The 23,436-nt window shown below is 40.1% G+C and overlaps 4 protein-coding genes and 1 non-coding gene across 7 annotated transcripts; 1 reads left to right on the top strand and 4 right to left on the bottom strand.

The window, feature by feature from the left end:
- Positions 1–437: 437 nt before the first annotated feature.
- xpnpep3 (X-prolyl aminopeptidase 3, mitochondrial) lies at positions 438–7,217 on the bottom strand. The gene is made up of 12 exons (XM_015055416.1): positions 6,751–7,217; positions 6,527–6,658; positions 5,255–5,371; positions 4,958–5,145; positions 4,654–4,873; positions 3,777–3,961; positions 3,602–3,664; positions 3,245–3,358; positions 2,989–3,074; positions 2,573–2,756; positions 1,643–1,763; positions 438–1,328 (listed from the first exon to the last, which is right to left on the bottom strand). The coding sequence occupies exons 2-12, from the start codon at positions 6,594–6,596 to the stop codon at positions 1,162–1,164; spliced, it is 1,515 nt and encodes a 504-aa protein (XP_014910902.1). The 5' UTR covers positions 6,597–6,658; positions 6,751–7,217; the 3' UTR covers positions 438–1,161.
- Positions 4,177–14,744, top strand: st13 (ST13 Hsp70 interacting protein). 3 transcript variants are annotated; one of them, XM_015055423.1, is made up of 13 exons: positions 4,177–4,194; positions 8,326–8,480; positions 9,584–9,632; positions 9,752–9,842; positions 10,543–10,616; positions 10,712–10,778; positions 10,867–10,951; positions 11,044–11,154; positions 12,418–12,520; positions 13,072–13,188; positions 13,265–13,304; positions 13,420–13,511; positions 14,457–14,591. In XM_015055423.1, the coding sequence occupies exons 2-13, from the start codon at positions 8,371–8,373 to the stop codon at positions 14,589–14,591; spliced, it is 1,074 nt and encodes a 357-aa protein (XP_014910909.1). In that variant the 5' UTR covers positions 4,177–4,194; positions 8,326–8,370. The 3 variants fall into 3 exon arrangements, with proteins under 3 accessions (XP_014910909.1, XP_014910908.1, XP_014910910.1); XM_015055422.1 differs by lacking the exon at positions 4,177–4,194 and adding an exon at positions 7,794–7,950 and having other exon boundaries at positions 8,329–8,480; XM_015055424.1 differs by lacking the exon at positions 4,177–4,194 and having other exon boundaries at positions 8,371–8,480; positions 14,457–14,744.
- A 1,787-nt stretch (positions 14,745–16,531) lies between these two features.
- On the bottom strand, positions 16,532–18,256 carry rbx1 (ring-box 1, E3 ubiquitin protein ligase). The gene is made up of 5 exons (XM_015055429.1): positions 18,141–18,256; positions 17,148–17,226; positions 16,998–17,068; positions 16,776–16,861; positions 16,532–16,687 (listed from the first exon to the last, which is right to left on the bottom strand). The coding sequence occupies exons 1-5, from the start codon at positions 18,216–18,218 to the stop codon at positions 16,675–16,677; spliced, it is 327 nt and encodes a 108-aa protein (XP_014910915.1). The 5' UTR covers positions 18,219–18,256; the 3' UTR covers positions 16,532–16,674.
- Positions 18,257–18,419: 163 nt separating this feature from the next.
- trnaq-cug (transfer RNA glutamine (anticodon CUG)) lies at positions 18,420–18,491 on the bottom strand. The gene has a single exon. It is a non-coding gene; the product is annotated as a tRNA-Gln (tRNA).
- Positions 18,492–18,701: 210 nt separating this feature from the next.
- Positions 18,702–22,402, bottom strand: LOC106961590 (chondroadherin-like protein). The gene is made up of 5 exons (XM_015055418.1): positions 22,250–22,402; positions 21,323–21,659; positions 20,890–21,242; positions 20,329–20,495; positions 18,702–19,941 (listed from the first exon to the last, which is right to left on the bottom strand). Exons 1-5 carry the CDS (start codon positions 22,400–22,402, stop codon positions 19,680–19,682), a joined length of 1,272 nt encoding a protein of 423 aa, XP_014910904.1. The 3' UTR covers positions 18,702–19,679.
- Positions 22,403–23,436: the final 1,034 nt, after the last annotated feature.

The raw sequence follows: 23,436 nt of genomic DNA, 5'->3' as shown, positions 1-23,436 counted from the left end.
CTTTAGATGATGTACTGCTGTTAGAGATAGCCTACATTTTTAATTCTTGACATTTTTATTTAATTCTACAGGTTTACCAGCAATACGGCAGATGTGTGGCTATTTAAGTTAAGCAAAAAAAAAATTTAGTTAATGATGAATTAATGGGAGGTAAAGTATATTTTTAAGTAGGGCTTGGCTGATTTAGATGATTATGAGTATAAACTTGTTTTCTTTGCACTATTTGAGGTCTGAAAGTGTCGACCGTTTTTGTTATTTAGACCATTTCTCATTTTCTACTAATAAATACTAAACTTTTGCTTGGAATTTCAGAAACATGTCAGTAGTTTGTAGAATAAAAGAACAACGTTCATTTTACTCAAACATATACCAATAAAGAGTAAAATCAGAGAAACTGATCATTTTAAATGGTCTCCATTTTTTTTCAGAGCTGTATATTTAGATTTTATGAAACACAAAAACAAAGTTCTTTATTCTAAAAGAGAACACATTTGTAACAACTCGGTCGAACTTTCAGTACAACTCTCTCAAGAAAAGTGAAGTTTAGAAATCCAGTTCAGTCTCAATATTGAACACATCACTCTTCCCTCATAAATGTTTAAATATTATAGTTTAAAAAAACAACAACAATCCATCTGCTTGTATTTCCATTTGATGGTGTTAGTCTTTCTCATTCGGCACGAGAACCACTGATAATTTTGCGGACATAAACACCTGTCCTTGTTTGGCCTGGATAAGCAAAAGATAAGAAGAAAATAGTTGAAAACAAATTGTGTTTCTAAGTGAACTACTATGATTTATGTGGAAACTTTATGCAAGCTCAGAGCATGATCAGGATTGTTCTTACTGCATCGCTCAAGTACTGAAATGTTAACAATATAGACTTTACTGCTAAAACAATCTTCCACTTTCAGCTCTTCAAGCCTCTTTAACTATCACTGAAGGCACAAATGTGCTTGATTGCGTTTTTAAGGTAAGTTTCTTACCTCTAACACCACATTTCTAAACATCTGTAACCCCGATTACACTAAAGTTAACGCCATCAAGGGTTTAGCTGTCACATTCCGAGGTCCTGAGCTTCTTGAGGCGCCTGAACGCTGCATGAGCCGTCCGCAATCTGCAAACGTTTGGTTCGGTTTCCGTTTCTCCGCCGTCCCTGGCCTATCCCATCCCACAGGCCTTCTCTACGTCAGCCACAGTCTTTGGAGCGCCACTGGACAGAATCAGAGGTGCTCCCTTTTCCCGGATCACCACGTCGTCCTCGATCCTGACTCCGAGGCCGCGGAAATGCTCCGGCGCCTGGTCGTTGTCTTCACAGATGTACAGCCCTGTGGCGAGGAAAACGATTAGGAAACGTCTTTTATCTTGTCACACGCACAGAGGCGTAAATATTTTGGGATATTCTGACCCCATCACAAAATTAAATGCATCCATTTTTAATTTCATGTCAAATGTTCGTCTTTTCATCGGAATCTAATAAGAAAAATCTGCACTGAGCCCAGCTTTTATTGGCCCGCCAGAATAAAATCCGGTTCAAGAATTCAATGAAGTTTGTAATGTCGCAAAAAGAAGCTGGAAGCTTCAAGTCGTGTTAAAACGGTTTCGAGTTGTTTAGCAATGTGCAGTTCAGGTTCAGATGTACCTGGTTCTATAGTGATGACCATTCCAGGCTGGAGAGGCTGAGAACGGGACAAGTCGGGGGTGTCGTGGACGTCCATGCCCAGATAATGGCCGACATGGTGGGGACAGAACCTCCTCGCAGCCTGGGTTCAAGACAAAATCAAGATTTCTACTCTATGTAAAAATAAAGAAATAAAATAATACCACCGTGCTGTAAGCCATGTAAGACTGAAACGATTAATCGGATTAATTGTGATTAATCGAACATTGAAATAATTGTCAACTAATTTAGTGATGCATTAATCGCTAACTGGAGTAAAAATGGCCATTTGCTGAGAGATCAACATATTCAGTGCTGCTATAAACCAAAACTGTACAAAAAAATCAACACATTTGTGTTTAAGATAAAAAAAGAAATACTCAGATTAATCTATTGATCGCCTTTTGCTTTCCAGTTACTTTTTAGTTGACAATGCATCCTTTGCTACAAATCATTAAAGGAATGCTACGTTATTCCATTTTAGGCAAGAAAATATTTATCTTTATTTTAAAAAAATGAATTGAATTACTTGTTTACTTATATCGTTTAATGTATTTCAAATAATTAAATATGAAAAATCTTCAGAATTTGACCATTTTAATCCGATTAGTCGATTAATCGTCAGGATAGTCGATATAATATAAAAGTCATGTCATCCGTTCACCCCAGCATGTTTTTCCAGAACCTGACAGTTTAATGGATTAACAGCTTTACGCAGAAATAGGTTTCCCACTAACCACATCTGGCAAGCGCAGCTTATTGATCTGTGAGGTTCAATTCCCACAGATTAGAGCACTACCATGGTCAAATGCTAATGTTCAAAATCAAGTTTGTTTAGTATTAATTAGACCTGAAGCTGCTCTAAATACTATCCCTGACCGGTCGGATCTGATATTCTCCCTGGTATTTTACCTTCAGAGCATCAGCGTCACTGGTGTCGGCCCTCAGGATGCCGAGGCGCCTCAGCTGGCGTCCCAGCAGAGCCAGCATGGAGCTGTAGATGTGGTCCAGACTGACGCCGGGGGAGCAGAGGGACAAGCAGGAGCGCTGCACCTCCAGGACGGCCTCGTACAGCTCGGCCTGGGCGGCACTGAATCTGGCAGCAGGACAGTGGGACGAACGCAACGCTGCAGTGAGTCTGTCGCTCCTCAGGGAACAAAACTTCAAAACGCTCGCTCAGTTCAAAGTACCGAACTGGAGACGTCAACGGTACAGTTGATATTTTTCAACATTTAGTGGATTTTATCTCTGCATCTCCCATTTCAGAGATGTCTTGCAAAACTATTTCAAATCTTTGGTTCTTCTGTGAGCTAATCGGTCAAACTTACTGCCCGTTCACCGGCCACGTCCGGGTGATGTCGCTGACGTAACCAAAGTACTCGCAGCCTCCGTCGAGAAGAACCAATTCACCGTCCTGATGAAAGACACAGGGAGGAGAAACTTACAGAATATAAATTTACAGCATTGTTAGCATTACCCAAATCATTTATGTTTGCTATACTAGTCCTATTTTAGCCACAACTCTACTAATTACAACCAGCATAATTTCCTAAAGTCTTCGCTGCAGCTCAAAGTAGTGGTTACCTTGACGATCTGGTTGTTGTTGATGTAGTGCAGCGTGTTTGCTCGATTTCCTCCGGCGACCACGGGGGGGTAGGCCAGGAAGTTGGCACCGTGGATCCGGTTCTCGAAATCAAACTGGAAAAAGAAATAATAGATGAAGAAGAAGACATATGTTAGGTTTACACTGAGGTGAAAATGCGTTCTCCCCCTTGCGCTTCTGTTTTTTGCTTTTTATTCTTTTTACATAAGTGATATCGTATATTACCGTTAATTGCAATAATATCTGGGACAATTAATCGTCCAGCATAATTTACTATCGTGTCAGGTTTGAGCAGAAGCACTATGGAAACAACAGAGGTCATCAAATCTAAAACCTACCTTAGCGAAAAGGACCGACTCGTCCACGTCTCCCTGTGACAACGCCATCGTCCTCCTAAATGCCTGAAGGAAAACAACGTTAACTGGTGTTTTAGCCAGAGAAAATGCACCGAATCTGAGAAAACAAAACAAACAAAAACACTGTAACACCTTGAAGATGAAACCACTGACACACCTGCGCTGTGATCCGACCCGCCTCTTGCATAAGCGACACCTCTGCGGGGCTCTTGATGGCCCGGAGAGAGTGGATGAGGGGCCTGAGCGAACGCGGGGCGGGACCCGCCTCCAGCGTGGGGAGAACGTGAGTCTGGTGGAGCCGAGAATGGGCCGGCTGAGAGGAGTCATACCAGAGCTGGGTGCCTGAAGGAGGTAAGAGGACCAAAAAAATTAAAAAATTAAGGTTCAAATTTTAAAAGGGGAAGTATTATGTGTTTTCCAGCCACATAAGACTATTTCATAGCACAACCAACTAACTATTTTAACTTACGTTGTTAATAAAATACTATCTATGACAAATATGACTTAAAAGAAATTTGACTTTATGATTTAATGTCTTGAAATTGTGCCTCTGTCTCTTTAACAGCATTTTTACAAGCTGGGACGTAGCTCGTATAACAAATGCGCAGCTCCACCAGGTGTCTGCTGACTGTTGCTGGCTAGTCTGAAGGAGCTGAGAGGGGCAGAGGGCTGCTCTGTGAGGTGGGAGCTTAGAAACTGCAGCTCCAGGGAGGAGCTTTGTCCTCGAAGGTGGGGCTAGGATACACCCAGGCTTTTTGCACCGACTGGTTGCCATGGAGATTAAAGGATTTCTCAAACATGGGTGAAAAAATCAAAGCAATGTTTTTGACGAGGGAATAACATTATAACATGATGTAAAGCTAAAAAAACTCAATTTTATATTTCTTTTCCTTTCAAAAGGATAAGAAATTACAAATACAGCATGTTCGAGTGTGGCAGGCTAAAGAGAGCTAGAGTGTACAATTATAAGGTTACTGTAGCTTTAAGAAAGGTGTGGAGTCATTCAGAGCCACTCTGCTCTTATATTCACTCACCTTTAAGGCTCTTTAAAACTAGACCCAGCTCCTCCGTACTGTGAACTCTCTCTATGCCCGTCAAAGCGGCTGCCCCGTCCCTTCCCGCCCGTGGACCGTCCCACAGTTCCCTCCCCGGATCCCTGCGGGGGACAAACAAGATGGCCTGGTCCGGTCGAGTCCTCCCGTAAAGAACCAAGGCACTGTCGGGTTCCAAGAAGCCGGTGAGGTAGAGGAAATCCTGAGAAACATGAGGCAGACAGCCGTGGAGCAGACGGGACGTACGGGAACGATGGCGTCATCAGAAGCTGAAGGAATGACAAACCTGGTTCTGGTGGAAGGGGTAAGGGATGTCGTTGGTCATGTAGCGTATCGGGTGGGATAAAACGACGGCCACGTGGTTCCCAGAGGAGGCAGGAGGTCCCAGCTTGTCCGTGTGGGCCTCAATGAGCAGGGCCAGCTTCTGCCTGCGGAGCTCGAACTCTGTCTGGGTTAAGCCTGGGGTCACTTCACCTGAGGAGCAGAGAGAGCAGAAATCCCAACTGGCTCAAGCATCTTTGGTTGACACGATTAATTATCCGAGGGTTGAGAGCGGCTACATTCAAGGATAAAAGACACTCACCATGTTTGACGAGGTGAGGGTGAGTGAACGGACTGGGCTGGCCGAGGTACCGGGGTGGGACAGTCTTTGGTTTCAGATCTCCAGGTTTCACAGAAATATGGCGGCACCATGCACAACCTGCAGAAAACACAACGCAAATCCACAATGTATAGTGGCAAAAATGTTTCCAGTTCGCATCTTCTGGTAACCAACGTTTATTTTAGAAATGGATAATTCTATTCTGACGATTAATCGATTATTTTGAAGATTAATCGATGAATCAGATAAAAAAAGAAATGGTCCATTTTGAAGGTTTTTCAATTAACTACAAGCATTTTTTATACAATTTCTGGAATACATTAAAAGATGTAGATAAGCAAATAATTCAATTTACTTTTTAAATAATAAAGTGAACATTTTCTTGCCTAAAATGCAACAACATAGCATTACTTTAACATACGCATCATCATTTGTAGCAAAGGATGCATCTGCAGCTAAAAACTACTTTCAGTATTGTGATAAACCCATTAATAACTGCATAACAAAAGGTGCTTCATAGGAGTTTCTACATAATTTGAGCCAGGCAAAGCTAAAACTGCCACCTGAGGAGTTCTGGGTTTAACATGTTTACAGACAAATGGGTTTTTTTAATTATTATTTTTAAATGCAACATGTATTTTTTTTTATAATGATTTGGCTCTATTATGACAGAGTGTGTTGTTTTTTTGGCAAATGTCCTTTTATGAGTCTCCATACTCCAGCTAACGATTAATCGATTGCTAAATTAGTCAATAATCAGTCACTCACGATTAATCCGATTAATCGTTCAGCCCTGTGGTAGACTCTTACAAAATAGTTAGGCAATGATTAACAAGGCTCATACGAGGTTAAAGAACCTAAACGGTAGATATTATTTAACCCCGGAACTAAAATGAGGAAAGAACTTAAAGTGAGTAAATGAATCTTTCCCCAAAAGCCTACACACAAATACCCGCTTACGATAAGGTGGATATTTTGAGTGTTTTTCAAATGTATTCACAGTAGAAAGCCAAGAAGTCACCTTTATGTAAATGTTCACAGCTTTGCAGGCAGTGTAGGAACCCTGAAAATGGAGATCACACTAAATATCCCCTTCCAGAGAGAGGTAAATGTATAATGAAGTTATCCCTAAGTTTCACTTATTTGCATTTTCCCCCTATATATACAAAACTGATATTCCTGACTTTGAGTTTAGTTGCTCTTGCTGTCAGATTAGTGAGACGAACAATAATGATAAGTGATATGACGACCCACCTCCAGCTCGGGTCCGCCGCGGCAGCAGCCTGACGGCAGACCGCGTGAAGCTGCAGGCAGGGGACAACATTACTAAAGCTGCTGCTGCTGCTGCTGCTGGAGGACACCGAGGACCACTCACAGCATGACGTCCTGCCGAGGACAGAAGGGAGTCAAAAATAGACAAGAAACAAGAAGTTACATCTAAACACACAACGGCAGCATTTGGGATTTATCTAACTTACCGTCAAAACTCCTTTAAAGTATCAGTTATGCAGTGGATGACAGTAGCCTTAGCTAGCTCGCTGCTTTATTAGCCACATTCATTCTCTTTGTGGAATTGCTGCCCTGAGTTTGGTTTGTCAGGCTCGGAGAACGCTTATACCAAAAGCCATTTGCGAAGCTGCTGTTGAATCATATTTTGAAATAATATTTTAACATTAACTACCATTTTCCCCAAAAGACTTAAGGACCATCACATTCATTGACACAGGCATTTGTGTCATTTTCTCTCCAACTCTCATTAGATGTCATTTTTGCCCAGTTTTTTTCCTTATTGTTAAATCATGACTACTGACTGACTGGTATCATCTATTGTCAAGCTTTAAGATACGTGCTCTGATCTGAGATCCCCCAGAATAAGCTGTAAATGTTGCTGGGAAGAGGGATGTCACCCTTGTGATCTGATTTTGGAGAAGTGAAAGACTTGCTTCTTACCTTTTACTTACTACTCTTTTTTTTTTAAAAGGGGAAGCTCACACAAAGCCAAAATTCTCATTTTATGTTGATATTTTTCATAACTAAATGAATCAACATCCCGCCATTCTGATTCCTTTAGAAAGCGACGGTCTTGTTTCAAAGTTTAATCAAAATCAAATGTCACATACAGAAAATAGTTGGCTGGTGTGTGTGTGTTTCTAATGTTTTGTTCACAGCAATACTTGTTTAGGAGATAAAACACACACACACACACACACACACACACACACATATATATATATATATATATATATATATATATATATATATATATATATATATATATATATATATATATATATATATATGAAGTTGTCATACCCCTATATATATATATGTGTGTATATATATATATGTGTGTATATATATATATGTGTGTGTGTGTGTGTGTGTGTGTGTGTGTGTGTGTTTCACATATTACACATATTTCTTGTTCGTGACGTAATTAATTTTTATCAAAGACGTTGTCAACGTCAGCCTATGAAATCTGCCTGACAAACTCTGAAGAGGGAAAAATTTGACCCATTGGTTTCGGTCTGTCCGACTTCTCGCCTGAATGAAACACCGGAGCGACGCCACCTCCAGCGAAGCAGACTGTTGGTGGCGATAAAAAAATAATAATAAAAAAACCCGACTGCAACCTTCTTCTGCAGCGCGTCTTCTTTTCTCCAAACATTTTCAGACAGGTATGTTTACTTTTATTTTCTCGAAAGCATGCAAATACTGACTTTCATTCACCAACGCTGCATATCGCAGCGTTATGTTCATGCGTCAAAGGGTCAGCGTCACGCACTGATCCACATTTCCAGAAAGTTCTCGCTTTCAGCTGTTGTAATATTTATTTAAGTTGTTCTAAATGTATTTGTTTTGGGACCTCCGTTGTGTCTGTTCTCTTGGTTTGACTAAATTGTTTGTTGAATAAACTAGCCAGAGCTCGTAGCTGACGTTCATTACGTGCCAGCATGCTAGCACTGCCTAGCTTATCGCGGAGGGTATTAACAGCTCAGCACATAAACAAAGCCCCACTTGGCTGAGTTGTTGGCTGTCTTTCATTCTGCCTCCAGGCCGCGCGCAGCGCTCCGTCTGCTGGACCTTGACGCGCCAGCATGGACCCACGAAAAGTGACAGAGCTGAAGGGCTTCGTGCAGATGTGCGAGTCCAATCCGGGGATCCTGCACCTTCCGGAGATGGGATTCTTCCGCAGCTGGCTGCAGAGGTCAGGATCTCTGAAGCATAACCGCTGATCGAGCCTACCAGGGATTTACTGCTTATGAGATCAGTAGATCAGATGCAATTATTTTTGTTTTAGTCCTCGGCAATATTTTAAGTCTTTAACGTTCTGCGGGCTGACCACGTGCTCTGACCCGCCCACCATCCAGTATAAACCAGTAGCCATTTGTGTCTCCGTGTTGTGATGGCAGATATGGAGGACTGATCCTGCCAAAATTGACAATGACTAAATTAGGGAAGGAGTGAGAAAATATGACTGTAAATTCAAAACTCAACGAAGAAAACTTTAAATAAATATATGTGGAAATAAACACAGACGGCTGATGTTCAACATCCTTTTGCAAAATGAAGTCCCAAATCTCAACAACCATTAGGATTAGTGTCCAAATGGTGTCCAAAATTGAATATTAACCATTCTATGGGCCTGTGGGAGACTAGCATTCGAATTGGGGGTGGTACTAAAGCATTTTCATGTACACTGTAATACCGTGAACCAAAATTACATATTTTTATTTGCGGGTGGGAATCTGTAACATTACAGTGCCTTATTAAAGTTGTCATACCCCTTTCATTTAAAACTATTTAGTCAATTTAGATCCAAGTGATGGAGCAACAGAAAGCTGTGCTTAAACAAAGGTAGTTTAGCATTAACAGGCTTAAATCTTAAAAGTGTGGAGCACCCTGCAAGGGTTATAAGGGTAAACAGCATTTTTCAATTGATTATTGAGGTGGATTTGCATATTTACAATAAGATGTTATAAGATGATAAGTCTTCTGAGAAATGCCTGTGTCATTTCCTGTGAGAAAAAAACCCAAAAGAAAAAAATAGAGGTGTGAATAATTTTGATTTTAACCATGTGCCTTGATCTAAACCAAGGCGAGTTTCAGATCCACACCTGATTCAAATCACCTAATTAAAGACTCAACCCAATAAAATGCAATGAAGTTTGTTGTAAGGAGACAAAATGTGGAACATTTCTAGGGGTGGAATACTTTAATACGGTTTAAGAAATGATCATTTAATGATTGAAAAACAAAGTCAGTGTTTGCATTGATGCTTTACTAACTCCTCATAATTTCATCCCACAGTATGGGCGCTAATATCCCTCCTCCGGCTAAGAAACAGGATTCATGCCAGGTGATGTGCAGATTATTTTTTCTTGCCAAATGTTTTTTTTTTTCTTTGTTTCTTTCTTTCATTGAAACGTTTGTGGAAAGACAGAAGAGAACTATTAATTGGCGTTGTGTGACGTTTAGGGTGGCTGTCCGTGTGGGCCGTCCCCCTCGGCGGCGCCGCCTCCTGAGCCTGAGCTTCCTGTGGATTCTGAGAGCGAGGAGAGTGAAATAGGTACAGAAGAGATTCAGATCAGTTTTATTTATAAACCCCGTGCTGCTTTGATCACAGCTTCACCGTTCAGTGCAAAAATAGCAAATCAAGTCACCTGAATGCAACACAGGAAGCGAAAAATGTTTTTATATTAATCAAATCCAATTGTTTTTTTCTATCTGTTTACTGCCAAATTACATTAGCGAATAATTCCAGTTTTTCTGTGGTCACAGAAATTAACTCATAATCAGCAAATCGCCTCACTTTTTTGTGCTTGTGCACAACAAAGTATATTGAAATTCTTCTGAAAATACAAACAGTGTGACAACTCCTACCTGCAGGTGGCAGTATATTTCACTTCTACACTTGCGAGTAATAGAAATACTTAAGTGCAAATATTGCAATATTTCTTGCAAATATTTCTAAATCGGCACCAGAAACGTTTTGATTTTTCTTGCAAAGAATCACAAAAATAAAAATAAAAAAATGTGACGCCTCTCATCTACACCAAATGTTTTTTACAGTTTACTTCAGTTCATTCAGGTACAATGCAGTGTTTTACTAAGACTCCACAGCCTCGGAAACCAAGAATTTCCTTCTGTTTAGCAAGGACAAAACTCAAATGTGTGAGGATAAGAGGAGAGGAAACTGGCAGACATCAGGGTGCCTGGACTCTCTACTTTAGGGGAAACAAAAAGACATAATTCTCCTTTTATTTTAGAAATCGACAATGAAGGAGTGATAGAGCCGGACACAGACGATCTGCAGGAGATGGGAGAGTTTGACAACATCGAGGTGACGGATTTCTTATACCGAGTGAATACGTTTTAAACTGAAACTGCATTCTGCCATGAGTCCGCCAGAGATAAATAATTTGGACTCGTCTGCAGGTCACAGAGGAGATGATGGACCAAGCCAACGAGAAGAAGATCGAAGCGATCAACGCCCTCGGAGAAGGTTGGCTCCGCTAGTGACCAGAATGAAAATGATCCGCAGCACTAAAAGGGATCTTCGATCAATAACCTCCTCCTGTCTTTGATTCCAGGCGACCTTCAGAAAGCGTTGGATCTGTTCACAGAAGCCATCAAGCTGAACCCTCGAGTAGCCATCCTTTACGCCAAGCGGGCGAGGTGAGCGACCCGGTGGGGGGGGCGGATGTTAATCCACAGCTCATCTGCAAAACGTTCCGAACCCGTTCTAAATGTTTCCATCTGTGCGTCAGCGTGTTCATCAAAATGCAGAAGCCCAACGCAGCCATCAGAGACTGCAACAGAGCCATCAGCATCAACCCAGACTCTGCACAGCCGTACAAGTGGAGGGGCAAAGCTCACAGGTACCAGAGAGCCGCCGCCGTCTGTTTGACCAGGAGGCATCATTCAGTGTTTACTAGTGACATCACCAAACCCCTCAGTGTAAACGCATGCAACCCTGCTCAACTGGTTCTTCAAACATTTCTGTTTGATTATATTTCGTAACGTTGAGGCTGAGTGTGAAACACAAACGTGTTTTTATCTATGATTCCTATAAAGTCTCTAGAAGTTTAGGATTTTCTTTAATCATTTTCTAGGTTTTGATTTGTGAAACTTGGCAAGAAAAATTGTAGGAAAATTTCTGTTTCTACTGTTTTGTTAATTTTAAAATAATACTTCTAAAATGCAGTGGTTTTTTTTATATTGCTGAATTTCAAATGACATCCTACTTGATTTTTATATTTAACCCGTGCAGACTTAGCCATCCTGTGGTTTTACCTTTCTTGTATATATATTTTTTTACGGGGAGTATTAAAGGCCATAAATTTTTCTTTAAAGGATCTGCATTTAGTGTGAGATACTTCATTTCTCTTTTGACATGACACAAGTTAAAGGAATTAAAATAACTAAGATAAAATTAGCGTTGATGGCAAATAAGCAGTGAAATGACCTCATCATCGGACACCATTTTCTTATTTGATATGTGGAACCTGCAGCTGAGACATGACGGCTTGTTAAGGGATAGTTTGTTAAAAAGTTGTAAAAAAAAAATTTTTTTTTAATAATGTAGAAGAAAATCTAGAAATGATTGAAATGCAAAATGTGCAGAAATCCTGCGATTTTGTTACATAAACTTCAGTGTATTTAATGGGACGTTATGTAATGTATCAACATAATAGTGAAGAAGAACAATTATATATATATATATAAAATATCATTCTGTAGTGCTGCTTTCTACAACACATTCATTTTACTCTGATGTCAAAAGTTATGAATTTCCACTTTGAAAAACAACAAAAATGTCAGATGAAGTTGAAATTCTGACTGGGGAAAGTTTAGTATCCATATCTAAATGCAGTAGCAGTGGCCAGAAAGTGCTGTAGAATATTTCTGATTCCCTTTCTAACCATAACCAGATTATTATCAGCTTGTGTTGCACAGAACAGTCTGCCACAACAACAGTTAGCAAATCCCACTTTTTTCCCCATCATCCTCCCCGACTTCTGAGACAAATCAGACACAGAAAGGTCTGTTCTAGTCCGAATGCCAGTTTGTGACAGAGTTTCACATTTTGCTGCATTTGCTACCTTGTGTGTGTGTGTGTGTGTGTGTGCGCGTGCGCGCAGGCTGCTTGGTCACTGGGAGGACGCAGCCAAAGACCTGGCCACAGCCTGTAAGCTGGACTACGACGAGGATGCCAGCACGCTGCTAAAGGAAGTGCAGCCAAAGGTACCGAAGCAGGGAATAATGATAATAACGGGATGTCTGTGCATCCTTAAAACGTCTTAAATTAATTCACAAAACTGTAAGTTGGTCTTGAATATGTCAATCACAGGTCTTAAATTTTGGCAGGACTGTTTACTCATATGTTCTATGTAGCTTATTTTTCTCGTGGGACTTTTCTGTCTGGCAAATGTTTGAGTCACATGCAGACATCTTCATTGTTTTCTGTGACTCAAAGCTGTGGAGGCTACCGCTAACTAGCTGCTAACATGCCCTAGCTAGCTATATAGAGTTTTGCGTCTGTTGTGGATAAATTTGCCAGGTCAAACTGGCAAATTTGTTGCCAGTTTGATCTTTGCCACTGACTCACTTCTTTGCCAACTTGTACGCTGCTACATTCATTCTGTGCACAATTCTGTCACAAGACAGGTCTTAAATTTCATCCATCATGGTCTTAAAATGGTCTTAGAAAAGGTCTTAAAATGTCTTGTATTTGAGTTGGTGAAGCCTGCAGAAACTCTGCATATTTTTTTAACGTTTTAAACTTTGGTCGTCAGGCTAATAAAATCATGGAGCACAGACGCAAATATGAGCGGAAGAGGGAAGAGAAGGAGATCAAAGAGAAACAAGAGCGCATAAAGAAAGCCCGAGAGGAGCACGCGCGCGCACAGAGGGTGAGTCTGAGCGATATTTAACCTGTTGAATACAATCTGGTCAAGATGGCTCACCTTCTGCGTTTCGCCGCTGCAGGACGAGGAAGCGCGGCAGTTTGGAGGAGGATACTTCCCAGGTGAGAGTGGAAGCACGATGGCTGCATGTTTTCCTTCTACACATTGTCTGGTGTTATTAATCAGCTGATTCCTGCTGGAAAACCTGAAGTGCTGCTCCTGATTGTTCCTGTACAGGAGCTGCTGGCTTCCCGGGCGCCACGCCCCCTGGTGGTATGCCCGGTCTGGGTGAGCTCTTCAAGGATCCTGAGCTGCTCAACGCCATGAAGGTGAGTCAAATCAGCACCAATCCCTCGTCTCAACCCACCTGGTTCACACGTTTAAAGTGGCTTAGCTTCTAAACATGGAGTTTATCCTTTTGATTATGAGAATTTAATAAAAAAGACAATCACGGCTATCAAGGTTTTCAGGAAACTCAAATGCTTTATCTTGTGAATTTCTTGCCGTTTTTCCTCTTGTTGTGAACTTTTTTCCCTCCAGACATTTTTATATTTCCACTTTCGGACATCTGTTAAGCTAGCAGTCTTTCCCAGGATTGTGAAGGCTGTGACATTTCTGCATTAAAATTAGATTTGGGTGGATCGATCAAATAATATCGGCAACATCGATACCAGGTTGATATTAGTATCCGTGTTGGTAATACTATCGTGGCAATCTTGATACTTTAGTTTCAGATTACTTCTTGGAATTTTTTTTAAATTCTAGTTTCTCTACTTTAGAGAAGTTTCGATTTGCTTTCTTTTTTTTCTTTTTTTTTTTTTTGCTGTTTGTCATGTTAATATGTTATTGCAAGTATTTTGTAAACACCAAAAAAACTTTCTCCAAACTCTGTCCCAGGTTTGAACAAAAATAATTCAGGAAAAAACAAAAATGTTGATACTTTTTATTTAAAAGTATCGGTATCAGCGATACTGGTCCTGGCGATACTCAATATTGGATCATTGCTGAAATATTCAGTATCGCACGCCTTTAATTAAAATTCCTGTTTAACGAGCTTTCGCTTAGGATTTCAATATTAGATTTTTGTTACTGTTGGCCATAATTATCCAAAAAAAATATGTAGAAATGTAACTTTTTGTTGAATTACTGGCAAAAGAAAAATTTTTTATGGAATGTAAATTTATTAAGATGCATGTTAAAGATATGCAGAAAGCTTCGTGTATAAAAACCTGTGTTTTTGTGCCTTTTTAAACGTGTCTGTCATTTAAATCCAGGACCCCGAGGTCATGGCCGCATTCCAGGATGTGGCGCAGAACCCGGCCAACATCTCCAAGTATCAAAACAACCCCAAAATCATGGCCCTGGTCACCAAGCTGAGTGCCAAGTTCGGAGCCTCCCCACAACCGTAGAGGGGGGGGGGGTGCGGAGGGAACGAGACCAAAAGGTGAAACGATCCAGAGAGCGCCGCTTGTCAACAATTATTCACTGTGTTTAATTCAAAGTGGGGAGCTGATTATGTGTAAACTGGTGCAATGTTTCAAAAAAAAGGAAAAAAAACAAAAACCATTGAGCAACTTTTTACAGCGTTCTCAATCAGCCTGTTAGCACCTAACGACATCTGAACTAGCCGACGACCCACCAGAGTCTGACGCTTCAGTAACCTCAGACGCATCTCAGCCTGGACTTTGTTTAACCCGCAGGTTGACCTTTTCTTAACCTCTATCTGGAACAGCCACACTGAAAGCCTCTGCGTTGCAACTCTTTAGCATTTCTACAAACATTTAATACGTTGTAAAGCTTTCCCTCTGGTTTTCTTTCTGAACACAGCCCAAAACTCTCGCACAGGCTTTGGTGTGTTGTCTTTTTTTTTTTTGTTATCAGAACTGTTAATAATACTAAAGAACGTAATAATGTTCATGTTTGACTGGGGGGGAAAAAATAAATTCACAATAAAAACTCTTGATGCAAAATTTGCTTTTTGGTTGTTTTTTTGTATCCTGTTCTTCATTCCACTGGGATTTTCTTTTCACATAATTTTAGGGGATTTTGTGTCAAATTTGTGAAAAACAAAATGAAAGCTATTTAGAATTAGCTGCATTAGATTTTACAGTATTTTCTGCTTGATGTGGATGAAATGTCACAAATTTAGTGAAAGAAACAATCTGACACTTCACACCTGAGCTTCAGTTTGAGTGGAATTATTTTGAGTTTGAGCTGCCGCCTTTACAAAATGGAAAACTTTAATGCATCTTTAAGAATTAAATTCTAAGTATTTTATGTAGAAATTTAAACCTTTGGAGTATTTTTTTAAATAATTTCTGTGGATAAAATATTGCCTTTCGATCAAACTGTGCAGCCCATGTGAGTCCTTCCACAGTCGACTCTTCACTGTGAAAATGGTGAAGAAGCAGAACTGCTTTTAAATTTAGACGTTACTGAACAACAAATGAAAGTTTTAGCAGATTTCCATGGAATATTCACATTGTTTTTCCACCACAATCACATTAGAATATCAGTAATATATTTCATGAATTTTTCTTAATTTTTCACAATTAAAGATCCCATGGAGGAAAATAAATCTCTTTCTGCAAGTTTTATCTTAAAACTCACAAATAGAAACAAAAAGATGCTCAAAATAAACTCTTTGTTTTCCAAACGTCTATATAAAATTAGCTGCTCTAAATTAATTTCATTTAGCTCTGATGAGGGTAAAAATGTCTTTCTGGATTGTATTGGTTGCATTTGACTTAATCAGCTCTACTGCTATGTTGTGCATAAAACTTCAACCACATTCTTGTCAAAAATGTATTAAAAAAAACTGTCAACCAAAATAAAAAAAATTTCATAGTGGAAATACTTTTAAAAATATTCCCAGAACTAATAGTCACTGTAATAATTTTAAAATCTTACATTATAACCAGTGATGCATATCAGACCTTAGTTTTTACATTTTACTGATACAGTTTCATATTTTTCCATAAACATTTGTTAAAATACACAAGTTGATAAATCTTTAACATAAACCCAGGGAAAAAAAATTTAATTCAAGGAGAAATTTTGAACCAAATAATTTTAAATCTAATTTATTTATGCCTTTTTAGGCTCCACCTGATTGCACCTTCTCAGTCAGGTGTTTGTTTTTTCCAACCAGAAGCAGAACCAGATGTTCTATAAAGCCGGTTTAAACAACGAGTGGGTTAGGAGGTCACTTAGGATCCTGGCTTTCTGCCACAGGATTACCGACTGCCCTGAAACACAGCGAGTCCTGTGGACACTGCAATGCGTAAACTAACAATCTTATTTCAGCTCATAATAATTCAACCATCGTCCATTAAAAAGTCACTCAGGGTCTGTGATAACATTGCTCTTTATTTAGGAGCTCGCAACAATCCAAAAACAAATCTGTGGAAAACAACATCTAGTCTGATAAGCAGGGAGGAAAACAAAGGCAGAGAGGCCGACGCTTGTGGAACCGGGTCACCAGAACAACGGCTAGTGTCCGTATCTGCGAAAACACGGCAGAGGGAGGCGAAGAGACGTCAGTACAGCGGTTCGCATTCAACAGAAATAGTCACCAAACCGATCATACTCACTTCTGGAACTCCCACTCTCTGTTGTCCAGAGGACACACCTGTCTGGTTTTCAGCCAGCGGGAAATACAGTGAAAATGAAAGGCATGCTGGGAAAAAAAAAATAAGTCAAGTTAAAAACCAGAATGGAAGTAACTTGATGACAGCAGTTAACTTTACAAGACTCTCCTCCATTTTGAATGAACATAGTGTTTTCTTAAAATGTTTTTTTTCATGTAGACTCACATTGCAGACCCCCCAGGCTACGGTGCACTCTTCGGACGTCGCAGACGCCTGGTTGGCCTGACACTCTATACCTGAAGGAAGACAGGAAGTGATGTCGGACTGTATTACAACCTGACAAAAATGTTCAATGTCAGAATCAAATGAACTCACAGAGATCCATGATGTGGTTCCTACAGATGGCACAATTATCCACCACTATGTCCCAGGCCCACAGCGCAACAGCGTTCCACTGGAGATGAACAAAAACAGGGAAAATTATCCAGATGGCCTAAAGTACAAAACATTATGACCAGTATAAGAAGTTATTTTTTTCAATAGCATCTGTTGGTGAGTGGGATATATCAGGTAGCTGGAGAAAATTTAGTCCTCAAAGTTGATGTGATAAGTAGCCTTTCAGTCTGCTGAAACCACACTATAAGCATCGCCACAATTAATTAAGACTGAAGTTTCTGTAAATAATAACCTTAAAGGTCTTCCAATACAAGACAGTATCATTAAAGCTTATAATAAACCACCTCTTACTTCAGTAACAACGCAAATCTGTTTGACTGTATTGGGTCTTAAGAATGAAAGTGGATATTGGAATCTGACTTCTCTTGTTTAGGGCGATGACGGCTAAAAAAAATCCTACACAGACATGCTAACCCATTCAATTAAATAAACCGACAGATTCATTAGAAAATAAGCCATGAAGATGACATTGATAATGTTAAATAAACGTTACGACATAACAAACATACAAACAACAAAAAAGAAGAGCACAACTAATTTAATTTCTTTAGTTTGTGAAATCTTGACAGTTGAAGCTAGCTGACTAAGCTAATTTAGCATGCAGGGTAGCACGAATTTAACTTTAGTCAATGGCGGTTTTTCTGCTTTAGCTAAATGTAGTTATTAACGTGGAGATACTAAAGATAAGTGGTCGATTTTAATAGATAACACGTTCAAAGTTTTTTTTATGTACGAGTATGACGCATTTAAATTGTGCTATGTACTATGCTAGCAGCTTTGTAGCTAATGCTAGCTGTATTTAAGAGAGCTCAGGCTGCTCGTAGGACTGAGCTGTAGCTCACGGCATTCAGCCACAGCTAATGACGAGAAACATTTGTTTAATTTGACCACGGCTGCTTTAGACAAAGATACCTTTTTGACTTCGAAGCGCTTCTTGCTAGCTCCACTGTTAGTACCGCTTGGTGTGTCAACATCCATCGCTGCTGCCATCTTGGATAATCCGGGAAGCTTAGTTTAGTCACCCAATCGGAAACTAAAACAGCTTCCGTTAGCTTGTTTCGAACTGAAGTATTCTTTCTAAATACTTCCCAACAATTTGGGTTAAGTGACTGAGACTTATTGTGAAAAATAATTTCATATTAATAACCTGCAAAACAGAATCCCAGAAAGATTTGGGTGAAAATAAAAGTTAGGTTCCACCGAGATTTGAACTCGGATCGCTGGATTCAGAGTCCAGAGTGCTAACCATTACACCATGGAACCCCACGCGACACACAGCTGCAGGAACTGCTCATATTATGATACCAATGATGAGCTGATTTGTTTTTTTTTGTTTTTTTTTTTTTTTTTTATGTTAAATTTTACAGACCCTCCAGTCCTTCTCCCCCCTTAATAACTGTTGTAGAATGACGATACAAACCTTGTAGGCTTTCATTTCAGGGTTCCACAAAAACACAATATTCTTAAGTCATATGCAGTTGAAAAAACTTTTTATTCTCCTTGGTGTATGTTTGATGGAAGACGTTACAATAGGCACAAGACAAAGTAAGCACTCAGCATTAGTAAGCATTAGTAAGCATTAGGCCCCCATCTTTGGGGAAAATAAGTGGTTCAGTGTTGAAAGAGAACCAGACTCGGCATCCAAAGTGTAAAATAAGTGGAAAGAGTACAGAATATTACTTAAATACAAGTTACCAAGTGTAAAATGTTACTCACATAAGAGCAAAAGGTTCCTCACAAAAATTTTACTTTAAGAAAAATGTACTTTTTTCATGAACAGAAGAAAGTTCCACACATGGATTTCACAAATGAAAACTAGAACATATCAGTCTCAAACAGCTTTTGATTAAATTATGAACTTTATAAATAAAAATTCGGCTCAAATTGAACTATGTTAGCATATGACTTCATGAATATTTGGGAGGTAGTAGGTGTAATTTTAAAATATTATTCAGAGTGTTTACACGGTGTTGAAGAATCAATGCAGTCTTTTTATATTACTTATTTTTACTCTTTAACGGACATGATTTAAAATGTAGCAGCTTAAAATACTTTATCAAAACAAACAAGTAAAAGTTCAAGTTTTGTACCCAACTTCAAAAAAGTCCAGCCTGCAGACAAATTGCACTGGATCACAGTAACACGACTGAATATAACTAGCTACTTTCCCCACCTTTGACGTATTTGGTTGACAGCAGAAGTCCGACAAAACATGTCAGAGACAGATAAAGAACAAACCTAAACCAGGCCTCTTCTCAAGATAAAGATATGACAGGAAATACATATTTATAGTGGATGCAAACATTTAAAGCATGTGTTTCCATTTGAGCTGAAATAAAAATTACTTTATGGTTAGACACCAAAGTAACTACTAGAACTTGATTGTAGTAGTTACTTGAATCTTTTAGTCTACAAGACTAAAAAAGACTAGGAGGAAATTGAGTTTCCTCCTCAATTTCCTCCACTTGCTTTGCTCATCTTCTTGTTTTTGACCAACTTATACCACTGGGGAGTTTGAGCTTTTCTGGCCTTCTTCTTCGCTCCGGTGGATTTCAGTTTTGCAGCTTTGGGTCCAACAGGATCCGTCTCAGTCCGTCTCAGGTTGTTTTCTGGACAGGTTGCAAACCCATTGGTGTCCATCAGCTTCTGACCTTTAACCTCAACAGGGTGACCACATGTTCCCAAAACATTCAACTTCACTCTCTCCATCCACCTGAGCGAGCGAGACAAGGAAATCCAGACATTAGAAAACAATTCAGTTGCAGTTGTAATTGGCACCAATGTCAAAATTTGGGATCAATGTCCTGCTGGAACATCCAGTTACATCTGTTGATGTCTGACCAAAGTCTGGCCACACCAAATTGGTTAAAATCTTCCTCTATTTGTTTTTGGTAAAAAGTTTTTTTTTACCAAAAACAAATAAATAACAACCCATTGTTTAAAGTTTCCCCACATGCAGCACAGAGCAGCCCTCTCCAAACCTCCACCTGATTGAAAAATGTATGGGTTTTAAAAGTTGAATTAACCATCTTCTTGCCAAATCAGATAATATTTTTTTTATTATTTTCACTTGAACCGGCTCGCTGGTAGATGGACTGACCTGCGCCGGGGCAGCAGGTCACAGTCACAGATCAGAGGGTTGTCCCGCAGGTCGATCAGCTCAAGGCCGCTGAGCGGGCTCAGGTCCGGAAGCGTCTTCAGTCGGTTTCCTCTCACGGTCAGAACTTTCAGACGTGGACCCAGGCTCAACAGAACCTCCTTCGACATCTAACCACAGATACAAGAGTTATTTAAAACCATGCATGTAGACCGTCATCGGGGGTGGGCAATTTTTTATTCAGTTCTTATTTTCACATACACTCTATCTGTATAGGGCTTGGCAATTAATCAATAACATATATATCACGATAGATAACTGAATAAAACTTCACCGGTATGGCAGTATTTCAGACACTTAAAACAAACAAAAAGAAAACTAATCAGTAATTATTGATACTGACTGATATGAAACACTTATATTTTTCAGTCCTAAGTCAAAGCAGCAATTTTTGAAATCAAATAACCACAGCAATTTCAGACAATTTCTGTTTTGTTTCAATAGTCAAAAAAAAAAAAAAAAAAAAGCACACAAAAAAATGAAGGTTGCCATCAAAACCTTTACCTCTGCCATCCCCATCCGATTCATGTAAAGCCTCTGAAGACTGTGTGACATCTCCTGGAAGGTCTCGGGTCCGACCCACTGGACCGGGTTTTGAGACAGGTTCAGCTCCGTCAGGTTGGGCGTGTCGGTCAGAGCATCGGACGGCACCCGGGTCAGCCGGTTGGAATCCAGGTGAAGCGTTTCAATGTTGGGAGAGTTCAGGGCAGCTTTGGCAATTCCACTAATGGCGTTACTCCTTAAATAGAGATTCGTCAGTGCGGGAGCAGCTGAGGAGAGTAAACCAGCAGGTTCCAGCCTGGAGATGGCGTTTTGCTCCAGATGCAACACCGACAAATTTGGTACGAGTGACAGAGCTGCAGAGGAAAAGGAAAACATCAACTTTACTTTGGTTCTTTGCATGGATACAATTATAACTTTAGGAACTTTATCCGACCTTCTTTGGGGAATTGTGTCAGTCGGTTCCCCTCCAGGTGAAGATTGGTGAGCTTTGGGAGTCCAGCCAGAGCTTCGGGCTCCAAAGACGTGAGGTCGTTGTCAGACAGATGCAAATACTTCAGGCTCCTCATCCCACGGAAGGCCCAAGCTTGGATTTTGTAGATTTTACAGAAGCCCAGGTACAGAGACACAACTTGACAGCCGCCCAGGAAGCTCCTGGCGGGGATGACATGCAAGTCGTTGCCATGGAGATTGAGCACCTGCGTCCTGGGCGGGAAGCCCCAAGAGACTTTGTTAAGACCACGGCTCTCACACGAGGCGTGATGGGCTTCAGTCTGGGCCGGAGGAAATCAGAGAGAAAGAACGAGAAACTGTTTAATACATTTCCACAGCATGTTTTCAGTCTGAGCTTATCTTCCTGTTACAGGAAAACTTTTCCCGTTTACGGTTTTCGGATTCTTGCCAAGAACGGCTATTGGACCCCACTATATTCCCAGATTAAAATTTGATTCTTAAAGTGTTTGGGCCCATACAAGTCAATTCCAGACTAGAGTTTTCAAAGTATCTATGCTGAAGTAAATATTTAACCTGCAAAGAAGAAAGTGCATGGGTGGATTCATGGATAGACTAGCAGATGAATGCTAATGGTTGTGTGGATGTTGGACAAACAAATTGATAGAAAAGAGGTATGTTCATAAAATCTCAAAATATTACCACAACTCATTACATGTAGGCTTATGCCTGCAAAACATGCATTCATAGAAAATAAATAAATAAATAAAAGAAAGTCTGTGGTACCTTCCCACCGCCCTCCCCTAAAAATTGTCACCCTGGGCTACTGCCCCAAGTTTACCAAATCAATCACTGTCATTTTGAGTTTTAAAGAAAAGCACAGCAGACTGTAAACATAGTTTAAGTTCCTCACCTCATCTACTCCCAGGGGAATCTCCATTAAGTTTTTGCCGACGCAGGCCACTGTGGTGTCATCACAGCGGCACGGTTCAGGACAGTTTCTTGCATTGATGGTTGAGATCAGATTTAAAATGGTCAGGAAAACTTCAGAACGGAGGAACTCCATCTGTACCAGGGGAGTATGTAAGAATCATGATTTCAAAACAGGAGATTTGTCTGGAAATCACTTCCATGGCTTCTTCTTTTTTCTTTTAAATGAGTTTTCTTTTTCTTTTCTCTTTTTGTAGTTTGCAGGACATACAGACTGATCAAACAACAATGTTGACCTAAAGAGCACAAGTGTTGCTGAACCACTTCAGATTTACCTCTTTACCTTTAAAGCAGAGGTACTGGCATGAATTGAGAACTTACATTTTCAGTTTGAAAGCAGAATTTCATCTCTTGGCTGTTTTTGTATACAATTCTGCAGGCACGTGCGGGGGAGGGAAAGGGGGCTTGAGCCCCTGCCCCTTTTATCCTTGATGCCCCTAGTGCCCTTTTTTATTTAATTTTTTTAATTGTTTTTTTATCTTTATGTCAGAAGGCCTGCTTGTGCCCCTCAGCAATAACGTTTAGCTAATTATAATAATTTACCAAAAATAAACTAGTCTGGCTGCCCTCAGTCTAATAATGACTCTCAGAGCCCCCATGTTGTTCAGACACAGGGTCAATGGTGAGGAGGAGGGGCAGATCTGTGCCCTCTAAATATCAAATTATGGGCAAGAATATTTTTTCATACACTGGTTTGTGAATAAAAACGTAGATCTGATGTTGACGCTAGAAACACGGTTTCTATTTACATTTTAGTAATTGCCCTTGCAATAGCGGGAAAAACCCGCCTTGTCCCTGAACACAGAGACGCTTAAAAGCTTCAGAGAAAACTTCTGACTTATTCAGGCTGCTAAATGCCCGATTCGCCATCAGTCTGAGTCGGTCCCACCGACAAATGTAAAGAATGTCCTGATATAAGACACGGTACTGAAACCGTCACCGTGATTTCACATATGTAGAGGCATTGCTTACACCAGCTGCTGCATTTTTCGGCTTTGGCAAATTCCTTCGTGACATCTGACGTTTATGCTCCTCCCAATTTTCCCTGCCAGCATTTGGAGGGAAAAGGAGGTCCTGGACAAACCCAGGTGGGAAACCCAGCCAGCATGA

The sequence above is a fragment of the Poecilia latipinna genome, unplaced genomic scaffold (genome assembly GCF_001443285.1).
Source record: "Poecilia latipinna isolate Pla-1442-1.1 unplaced genomic scaffold, P_latipinna-1.0 Scaffold1315, whole genome shotgun sequence".
In the NCBI taxonomy this organism is placed as follows: Eukaryota; Metazoa; Chordata; class Actinopteri; order Cyprinodontiformes; family Poeciliidae; genus Poecilia; species Poecilia latipinna.
Note: the sequence above shows the minus strand (reverse complement) of the source record. Positions and strands in the feature narration are given on the sequence as shown.